This window comes from Durio zibethinus, chromosome 19, assembly GCF_047325235.1.
Source record: "Durio zibethinus cultivar Kanyao isolate XHJ-2024 chromosome 19, ASM4732523v1, whole genome shotgun sequence".
NCBI lineage: Eukaryota > Viridiplantae > Streptophyta > Magnoliopsida > Malvales > Malvaceae > Durio > Durio zibethinus.
In genome coordinates this window covers 3,360,565-3,371,862 of record NC_143180.1, presented here as the reverse complement: position 1 = coordinate 3,371,862, position 11,298 = coordinate 3,360,565, and the positions used below count along the sequence as shown (strand labels likewise).

At 32.6% G+C, this 11,298-nt stretch overlaps 1 protein-coding gene across 1 annotated transcript; it reads left to right on the top strand.

Annotated features, from left to right (window-relative positions):
* Positions 1 to 710: 710 nt before the first annotated feature.
* LOC111310250 (uncharacterized) lies at positions 711 to 10,808 on the top strand. The gene is made up of 18 exons (XM_022909513.2): positions 711 to 1,027; positions 1,641 to 1,862; positions 2,239 to 2,334; positions 3,366 to 3,418; positions 3,727 to 3,823; positions 3,934 to 4,007; positions 4,453 to 4,570; positions 5,542 to 5,652; positions 5,895 to 5,971; positions 6,855 to 6,921; positions 8,075 to 8,140; positions 8,684 to 8,791; positions 8,904 to 9,034; positions 9,233 to 9,299; positions 9,417 to 9,484; positions 9,571 to 9,664; positions 10,044 to 10,114; positions 10,214 to 10,808. Exons 1-18 carry the CDS (start codon positions 878 to 880, stop codon positions 10,566 to 10,568), a joined length of 2,025 nt encoding a protein of 674 aa, XP_022765248.2. The 5' UTR covers positions 711 to 877; the 3' UTR covers positions 10,569 to 10,808.
* Positions 10,809 to 11,298: the final 490 nt, after the last annotated feature.

The window sequence follows — 11,298 nt, the reverse complement described above, 5'->3', positions numbered from 1 at the left end:
AATAGAAGCCATGATTTTAGGTTTAGATCTACGAATCCCAATTTTATAACCAATATTTTTTTATTTAGAAACAATTTTTCAAAATTTATTTTTTTACAAAAAAAAGCACGGAATAAAGAATATTTAAAATTTAAATTTATTAAATATTATTTTTAAAAATAATTATATGAATTAAAATTTAGATTCTATATTTTATTTTTTTAATGTAGAATTATGCATCAATAAACTCAAAACTCGAGTTTTTTTTATTTTTTATTTTTTATTTTGTGATTGAGAAAATGTTTTTTTTTTTCAAAATTGCAATTCAGTATTATTACTTTCAAGAATTCTAGTAAACTTATTAATATGCCAAAATTTAAATCAATACAACAAGTGCCTTTTGATAGGAAAAAGTTAAAAAAAATACTAAATGAAATGAAAGAATGAAATTTATAAAATAGTCGCCATTGTATCTTGATCAATTATGATTATTTAAAAAATATGGTTGGCCTCAACTTGACAAAATTTGCTTTGGAGCTTTTGTTTTCTTTTCAAAAACTCGTAAGAAAGTTAAATTATGGAGTAAATTTATTATTTTGAATTTTTGATTATTTTTAAAAGATAAAAAAAGAAAAAAAAATCTAAGGGACTTTTATGAAGACGGAAAAGACTCGTAGGTTGGGGTCCAAATACGATCACCCTAAAAAGTCCAAATCCAAAGTTCAAACTTTGTTTCCATCTCCATCTTCATCATCCGAACAAAAATTTTTTTCCCCATTTCTCCCTCTTGTTGAAAACCTAAACCCTAAAAATTCTTCAAAAGAGAAGAAAAGGACGAAAATTAATTAGACCGAATTGCATTGATCTATCGGAGCGGTGAGATAAGAAAAGAAACGACATGTCGTGGCTGAGAACGGCGGTGAACAAAGCGGTGGAGGTTGGAAACAAGAATAACCTCACTCGAAACATCAAGAACTATGCCGATACCGTTGTTCACCATGCTGGTCAAGCTGTTGCTGAAGGAGCCAAACTCTTTCAAGATCACATTGTAATTTCTTTCCTTTTTTTTTTCATTTTTTATTTGCATGTTGAGGTATATATGTTGTAATTTCTGGCTGAATATAATAGTTTGAAAGGTTTGCACGTTGATTTTTTTTTTTTTTAATTTGGAATGTCGGAGTAATTTTTTAAGAAACTTTTTTTTTTATATTTAAATTGCCCAATTATTAGTTTTTAGTGTTTTTATTTTGGTTTTCAATTGCTTGTGTATTTTGGTTGTTCAATGAAATATATGTAATAATGTAAAAAAGTTTGTTTTTCAACATCAAGAAAATGGGATTAAAATTGGATTATAATTTCACGAAGGTGTCTCTTTGACCGAATGAATTATTTTTCTATGCACATATTAGTGTATTTTTTTGTGTAAATTAATTAGATTTGGTAATTTCTCTTTCAAGTAATGGTGCTTGGAAGAGAAAATTTTGATCTAATGTGGAATGTGACATGTAAACCAGTAGTAGTTTAGAGCTTTATGATCTATATTTTGTTTACTTGATTTTGTTCTACTAGATTTGTTCTGTTTACCTATAGAAATTGTTTTTCCTGTTGTGGGTATCTTATAATATTGTTATTGGAGTTGCTTAAGTTGTGTACTTATGCAGGGGTCTCGGAGTCTCAAGAGTGTAAAGCAAACTGTGAAAAGATTGGAGGAAGCAGTAATCTCCTGTAGGGGTTCTGAGAGAGTTATGCTGCTGAGAAGATGGTTGGTTGCACTCCAAGAAATTGAGAAGTTATCCGGAGGTTCATCAGAAGGGGGTCAAAAGAGCCTTGAGCAAATTTTTGCTTATGAAGAAGCAAAGGAGAACCTAAAAAGGCCATCTATGGTAAGCTATTCCTGCATGTTAATGATAACCAAATTGTATGCGGTGACTTATGTGTTGCTTATTCATGCCTTGCTTTACTTATTGAGTTGTTTAATATCTGCTCAACAAGAGGATAAGGTAGGTCCATTTCGAAGTAGTCTGCTATCAAATTATATATTATGTTTGTTGCATGAGTTCTGTTAAACAATTATAGCATACCTTATTGTGATTCCACTTATTTTCCTTTAAGTGTATTGCTTCAGTTGGATTTTGAAACTATTGCTGTTAGTCGATCATTGTGTGCCTGAAATAAGTTCATGTGTTAAAAATCTATTATATTTCATATAAGTTTCTTGTATCCTGACTTTCTCTTTTGGTTCTTTTTAATGATCGATAGGTCTTATATTATGACTCCGATATTGGGGGTGCACCGATGAATTTTCAAGAGGTTTTTCTTCAAAGCCAGGCTTTGGAGGGCATAACAATATCTATGGTATAATTTGGTTTCTTGTCATTGTTCAATATTCTTTTTAATCAGAATTTGTCAAAATAGTGTAGAATCTTGAATATATCATATACCCTTGTAAACATTTATTGCCATTTTTCACTAGTGTAGCTTTTGACTAATTTTGTAGATGATTAGGCATTAGATAAAGGCTTAGAAAAGTCAACATTTCAGGTGTGATCATTCTGGATCTAAATCTTGCCCTGAAAATTGATAAAAGAAACATTCAAGGTAGATTATTTGAATAAAGAAAAATAGAAATTAACACTATCATGAACCTGATGAAGTTTTTTACATTTTCTATTGATAACTGTTGAATAATGATTTTCCGAACAAAAGCAAATGAATGTCTAGTTTTTGTTCTTCATAAACCTGGGTTATAATGGCTTTATTGGAAATTGTCCTTGGTCTCGAGTGCTATGCAAGAAGTTGAACATTACTCCATTTTGTCTGAGATCATTGAGTTCTTATCAAGCTCGGTAAATTATAAGGCTGCTTCAAGGCCTTTTATGCCTTATGCTAACAAAACAATATAGTTTTGACTAAATAAAATGGGTTAGTGACAATGAGGAGATAAAAAAATGATACAAATAAGAAACTTTAGGGCTCACGTTTAATGAACTAAATATGAAAGTTTGTCATGGTTCCATTATTTATTTAAAGATCATTAAGTAGAAATTGTAGTGTCTGAATCATTTTCAAAGAAGATTATCAGAAAGTTCTGAGTTTCTTGTGTTTTGTATAATTTAAGTACATTTAAGTTATCTATAGATATGTTACCCTTTCTGCTGGAGTATCATGGATGTCTTCATGTAAGCTTGATTTTCTGAAATTTTCATCTAATCATGGTCAGGCTTTGGAGATGTTTTTGTCATTATTAGCTAACTTTAATGAGTTAATGTTATGACAGAAAGAGATTATTGTTTCTAAAAAATATGCAACTTGTCTATTGAACTTTTATGGTTTTGGAATATCTGATCATTGATATTAACTCAGGTTAAATATTTTCTATGATTCAGATTATTGAAGCACCCAATGATGAAGAAATTTCTCTGCTCCAGGAGATGTTTGGGTTAGTCCTCTCACTTTATGACTATTGCTTTATTATGGCCTGGAACACCAGCATTTAAGGTTTTCCAGATTTAATTAAGTTCATTCTCATTGAATATGTTGCAAAAGGATTTTTTTTTTCCCACCCTCACAGATTTTACAATTGATTGCTTCTAAGTTCTAACATATTTGCACAATGATTGCAGTTTCTGCATCTTCTTGTAGGTTTTCTTTGGTTAAGTAAGACAAATAATGTATTATTATGAATAGTTAGCCTGAAACTTAAATTAAATTTGGAGATTTCTTTTAATTATATAATAATACTTTCAGGCTCTGCCTCACTGGAGGAAAAGAAGTTCACAATGCAATAGTGAGTAGTATACAGGATCTAGCTACTGCTTTTTCTAGCTACCAAGATGAAGTGCTGGTAACTAGTCTAATCTATGGTACATTCACAATGCAATTTATTTGGGAAGATTCACTTTTAATTTCTTTCTTCTTTTTCTTCCCAATGTTGTCAAACATGGGTATATATAGGTGAAGCGGGAGGAACTGCTTCAATTTGCCCAAAGTTCGATAACAGGATTAAAAATCAGTGCTGATCTTGTAAGGTAGTTCAATTCCTGGCTTTCAGCCCTGTACATTTTCCTGTCTTGTTTCTATACTTTGGCTTTGAGTTCTCAACTAATGTTTGCGACAGTGCTGAAATCTTATGTTTTGTTAAATGGATTTTTCTTTCATAATTATAAATATAATTTATTTTCCTTCTCTTAAAATGAGTTTTAACCTCTTCTAATTTCTAACTAAGATATTTCTGTTAGGCATAAAATTTACGTTTAATCATACCCAATTTGCATCTTTGTTATCATAAGCTACTTGTTCATCTTATTTTAAGAAAGTAGGAATGTGTTACTATAATGGTTTTTCAGTTCAATTGTTGTGCAGCCACCATGACTGCCATAAATTTTAGGATTTTGAAATGTGAAGTGCTTGATTGCTTACACTTATTCAAGCAGGAGAAATTAACCTTTCTTTTTATTTGATTTCCAATGACAGAATGGATATTGAAGCTTCTGATCTGAAGAAAAAACTCAATCAGATGAGTGCTTCCCAGAAGCTTATTCAAGAAGGTCATGATAATGCCTCTGAAAAGACTACTGAAGTGACTATTGAGGTGAGTGGTGAGCTCGATTTGAGTTATGGTAAAATTTGCTTATGCTTTTTGTGGTAGTTTAGAAGCTATAGGGTGTTGTATCTAGTCTAACATCCAAGAAAAATTTTCGGAATTCCTGTTAAGTTGTTAATCAAAGGCAAAAGAACCAAATTGATAGTATGACAGGTTCATTTTGCTTTTCTGTCTTACAATTCATGATGCTATTTATTTCCTTTTTCTTTGTGGGTGGTCATGTTTATAATCCTTTAAGAAGTCACAAATCAAATAAACCAATGTCACTGACAAAGCTGCACAAAAATGAAGTAGAAACACTGGGAGTTCTTATAGAAATAAAATGTTATTTGGTGTTCCTTTGCCACAAATGATATTTTTTTGGTGTTTCCAAAACTTTTCTTTTTACTCGTGTTTTGGCGATTTCTGTTGTTTCTGTCCTCATTCTTGTGGCATATCACTTTAATTTTCTGTTCCTGGGTGCATGGTGATATTCTTATCATTGTTTGAAACTAATTGCCTCTGCAAAAATGTCTTTATCCGGATGGCTTTTTATCTGATTAGCTCTCTCATTTTGGTGCATCTTGATAATTCATATATAGGAAACAATAAACCAGCTTAAGCTCATAGTCAAGCTAAGAAAATTTTGAAGGTCTGCCAAGTGCCATTACCTATAGAGTAAAATATAGCTTAAGTAGGTCAAGTTGGCACACTTGATGACTATCTAGCTCTTTGTGACATCTAATTAGCTGGCTCTTGTCCACAGTTTGATATCAAGTTGACAAGGCATACTCTTCCCCAAAGAAAAATAAAAATATTATAATTTGCTGAAGCTACTCATGTTTTCAATTTGCAAGCTGATTTTCTATATCTAGTGGTTTGTACCATAACTATGTTTCTCCTTAAACAGATGTTAAACTTCCCAATATTTTTTCTTCAGAAAGAAAATATGAAAGTTGACCACCCTATCTTTATGGTAGGCTCTGAAAGAAGTACTTGCAGAAATACGAATCTGTTCCACATTGGAAGGAATTTTGCTGAAAAAGAAGTCTCTAAACAATGGAGACTCTCCTGAGATTCATGCTCAAAAGGTATGAACTTTCTTGCTTCTTGGTTGTGTTTGAATCAGCATGAATATGTATGTGCAACCTCCTTTTTCTTAAAGTTTGCTTCATCTAATCTAAAATGTTTCATTTAGGATATATCATATATCCACCTTTTTGTAATATAAGCTTAAAGTTTAAAAGAAGGATGAGTGTCTGTTTTAGCTAATGCAGCATTTCTGGGGGGCTTTAGTGTGAAATTAGCTGCTTTATATTGTTTATTTGTGCAGGTTGATAAATTGAAGGTCTTATCAGAATCTCTTGCCAACTCCAGTGCAAAAGCTGAGAAACGAATTGCTGATCACAGGTATGCTAAGGATCTTTTAAAGTTACTCTGAATAATATTTGATTTTATCAATACTGTTAGTCTAGATAAAAGTTAACGGCTATTTTTTTTATGTGATATATTGTTTTATATTAAAGGTGCAGTGTGAACCAGCTGATATATATATATATATATATATATATATATATATATATATTTTGGACACATTTTGGTATCTCATTAGTTTTTACAATAAGAAAAATTGCAGTAATTAATTTTTGGTTCTAAATTGTAAAATGCACTATGGCCTTTTTTAGGTGGCTTCTATTTGAATTTTTCTGAGAAAGTATGAATCATTGTTCTCAAAACATATTGGATTCTCTATCCGATGACCTTGAAGGATGTATGCTGAACTGTTTGGTGCGGTTTTATATTTCTTATGAGTTGTGTATGAATTTTTCCAAGAAAGTATGAAGCATTGCTCTGAAAACATGTTGGATTCTCTATTTGATGGCCTGAATTCATGGTTGCTTTCAAGGGTGTCTGCTGATCTGTTTGGTGTAGTTTTATATTTCTTATGACTTGTGTATGACCTTCAACCAAAATTTCCTTCTTGTTGATCTTATTTATCATTCATGATGAAAAGGTTAGCCTTGGGTTTCTGTGTTAATTGGCAAAGTTGTTTCAAGAGATCACATCTGGTCTCTGGTGATTTCTTGGGATGCTTGCCTGGAATATTTCTACTAGTACTTCAGAGAATATCTGGATTCTGGATGAAATCCTAAAAGACAGAACATTAAAGCATGATATAAAGCAATCTTAAGCCTCTTTATAACTGATTCTGAAGTTTATTAGAATTATCTAATATTTACTTGAAAAAAGTATTCGATGCATAAGAGCTGGTCATTGGTTTTATTATTGGCAGACTTCAGAAGGAGGAGGCCTTAACTGTTCGTGTGGCCAAAGCCAGTGAAGCTGATGGAAAAGAGAAGGTTGTTTACTTGTGCTGATGTGTTCTCTTTGTCTGCTAGATTAAAAAGGAAATGCTTAACATCTTGCAATTTTAGGTTAGAGCACAAGATTTGATTACTAGAAGTTGTCTCTGGAGTCTGATAGCTAGATGTTTTCTTACCATCTATAATCAAATGAATTGTCAAAATTGACTGGTTTAGTTACATTTGCTGGGAAAGATTTTTCTATACTTCCTACTCTTACATCTTCTATTCAGTGTCTTTAACTAGTTGATGAAATTGGCAGGTTTATATGGAACATATCAAATTATTTCCTGGTTGATTTCCTCTGAAACTGGCATATGAAGGAATAGGTCCATATTTTTAATGATTTCATGCATCATGGTAGTGCATAGCAATAATATAGTTTTGATTAGATGATGTCATATGCTGTTCAAAAAGTACCCTAGGGGACATTGGTAATGGTTTGAACATGAGACTCAACTAGGAGATCTTATGTTTGCATTTTGAGGATGGGTTTAAAGGATGAGAGAGGGCCACCTAGAGTTGGCAACAAGTCGGGTTGGGGCGGGCTTTTGCTCGCCCCGAACCCGACCTGACTTTGTATTCATAATACCCGACCCCGATCAGACCAAAATTTTTTTTTATACCAGACGCGACCCGACCCGATATTGTCTAAACCTTACCCGACCTGACCTAAAATTAATAAAATATATTTTTTTAAAATATAAAATATTTAAATATATAATTATATAAATATATATAAATAAAAAATTAAAAAATAATTTTTATATAATATCGGGTTGGGTCGGGTTTGCCTAAAACCCAAACTCGACCCGAAACCCAATTTTCAAAAAAAAAAAAAAAACCTACCTTATGAGGTCGGGTTGGGTTGCCAACCCTAAGGCTACCTTCATTTGTGTAGCCTAAGGAGTAAGGCACAATGAGTGTCCAAAAGAAATATATATGTTGTAAAAATAAAAAGAATTATTCTTTGAAGTTTATTTATTTATTTATTTTTGACTAAGCTTTCATTGGAATTTGTAAACTATGTAAGCTTTTTATCAAAACAGTGAAAGCCATTGAGGTCTGAGCAATTCAGCTTGTGAGTTTTGGTGTATTTACTTGTTTTGGATGGGAAATCTGAATATTTCTTCTAATGAACGATATCCAGGAAACAGTAGCTGAGATTTCACAGCTTGAGAAACAAAGAGATGAGCTTGAAGCAGAGCTGAAAAAGGTCTTTCTACTGCATTCCGTTTCTAATTGTTGTTTACATGTTGGAAAATTTATACGTCTTCTGTAACACGTTTTTGCATGTTTGATTCTGATTTCCTACATGTATAATGTATTGTTCCCTCTTTTTACTTTTTACATTATAATTTTTGTTTCTTTTATTCAGTATTCTTATACTTATTTGAGTTGTTAGAGGTGACTGTATGCTTTGCTGAAGAAGATTCTTTGTTTACTTATTATTTACTTTTGGGGGATGAGTGGTGAAGTTATAAGTTACTAAAGCTTGTAAATTGATTACTATGAAAGATATGAGAATGATTTAACATATGTTTTATTTCATTGTACGAGTTAAATCTGTTTTAATTATCATTTGTTGCATTTGATTGGTACTGAATGGATATTATTTTCCAATTACGAAGTGGTGGAAAACTTTTAGGTTTTAAACCTCCTTAGAATTCAATCCATAGAAAGTTCTATTTGTGTTTAACTACCTTTTGTATAAAAAGGTGGATCCTGTACCATTACCATCTTGGTGGAATATGTGTAGGTTAATATCTCGTTGGCTGCTGCTAATGCGCGTCTACGCAATGTCAGGGAAGAAAGATATCAATTTGATGAAGCTAACAATCAGATCGTTGCCCATTTGAAAACAAAGGTGTGATTTTTTTCTTTACTAGTTTCTATATTATTTTTATAAAGCTATAGTGTTTATAATTACCCTGTCTTATGGTTCAAATATCTTAGAATTCTTTCTGATATATTGACAGGAAGAAGAACTGTCAAAATCCATTTCTGCATGTAGAGTAGAAGCTGAAGTTCTCCATACATGGATTAATTTCTTGGAAGATACTTGGCTTCTTCAGTCCTCATATGCAGATACAAAGAACAAGCAAGTCAAGTATGTAATCTAACGTTCTTTTCTTCTGTTGAGTACGACAGTTAAGTTTATAGATATCCTCCTTCAGTGAATCTGTTTTTCAAATTCTTTGCATTGAAGAAAGAAAATATTATGAATTCTGCTCTTAATTCTATAAATTTAATACTTAAAATATTGAATATTTTAACATTTTGGTTGACACTTGTTTGCATTTTCCAGTGAGGAATTGGAGCACCATGAGGATTATTTTGTGAACTTGGCCATTACTCTTCTCTCTGCTTACAAGGTACTCAATACATTCTGTTGGAAGAAATACTTAGTTTGAGAACATAAGTTATCGTTAAGTCTCACCTTTATTCTCTCTCTCATGCGTTGTTCTTGGAATCTTTGTACACTTTTGCAGAAAGAGCTGGGCCCTTCCATTGACCGTATTGGTAAATTTGTAGAGAACCTGAAGAAGTTGAGTGAGAGGTAATCTGTATATATATATATTTTTTACATAAATAATTCTGACCTATTTTATTGGAATTTCTAATTCTTTTTTCCTGTAAAGACAGATCAGAGATGGCATCTAGCCCAAGTAATGAGTATATCAATGAATTAAACCCCAGGAAACATCTTGAGGAGGAATATTTGGATTATGAAGCCAAGGTACAAATGTCATTGCTTTTATTCTTCAAAAGGTGCCGACTCAGAAATAGATAGTTCATCAAGTCCCAAGTTGCTGTTATCTAGCTTATATGCCCCACTGATGCAGATTTTCTCCCTACTCCTTTTTCCTTCTCACATTCTTTTTTCTTTTAGCAGATTTTTGCAACAATGAAAACATATATTGCATAGTTTCTGTTTTTTTTAACTAGTTTTAAGCATTTTTCATTTTAATCCTAGATTTTTCTAATCCAAAATTTAAGGTTAAAAGATTTGTGAATCTAGATGTTATAACTGTATGTTTATTTTTAGTTAGTCTTTAAAAAATTGGTGCAATGGTGCCTGCTCATAGAGCTATCTTTTTACTGGTTCCTTGTTTCAGATTATAACCACCTTCAGTGTGGTGGATAACATGAAAGAACAGTTTTATGCTAAGCATGGGGCAATTTCAAGGTCAGACAAATACTTTTTGCATGCAAATTCATCCGTTCCTTGTGCACTCGATTCCCTGTAACTGAAATTTTTAAGCTTATCTCCCCATCATCTATCCAGGAAGGATGATCCTAAGGTTAAAGAGCTATTTGATGATGTTGAAAAGTTAAGAACGGAATTTGAAGCTATTGAAAGGCCAACTTTAGAAATGGAGAATCCAAAGGTTGATACTCCTGAAGAAAAGCCGGAGGAAACTTTATCTCCACGCCGAACTCTGGAATCAACACAACCTAAACTTGATACAAAGGAGAATCCTGAAACACAGCCGGTGCTAGACCCTTCAGCAGAACTAGCAAGGCTGGAGTCTGAGTTTGGGAAAGTTAGCCAAGACTACTCGACGGAGGAGATAGGTGATTGGGAATTTGATGAACTTGAAAGGGAGTTGAGATCTGGTGATTTTGCGTCAGGCAAATAGATCAGATAAATTAGCCTTGTTGAAACTGTAATCCGCAGTCAAAAATATCTGATATGTAGGCAAGCACCTGTACTAGTCTGTATCGATATCTATCTGCCAAAAAGCTGCATTTTAGAAACAAGCTTTTCACTGTAACTTCTGTAACATTGGATTGGGTTCCAATTTGTTGATTCTTCTGTAAATACTTTCAACCTGTAATATGGAATTTATGAAACAAATGAATCAGTATCGGTTGTGGAACCTATCAGTTTACAGGATAATTTATCAAGCCTTTAGCAACTTACAGGTCTGATATGTGAAAGGGGTTGGATTAAGCTGATATGACAGGTTCAGCCCTCTTCCCTAGCATGTCCACAAAACATTGCTTCTTTGATTCAAAGTGTAATCCATCACCAGAAAAAAAATAAGAAAAGAGAAATGATTATATGTTTTCTGTGAAGGACAAGTCACTTCGGTGATTTTTGGGTGAATGGTGAACAACATGAAAGGAACATTAGCTGTATGGAAAAAGGTTTCCTGATATAGAAATTCCAATTTGTCTTGTCTTTAGAATAACAACATTATTTTGCAAGGGGCCTCCAATGCTTTCAACACCAGGGTACAGAACCTAGTGGGATGTGAGTTTTCGAACCCCAAAATCTCCTTCCAAAAGGCAGGTCCAAAATGATTTAGCAAAAAAGTTTTTGCTAGCAACTGTGTTGTCGCTGTTGAAGAGTTTTTCTGCTTTTTC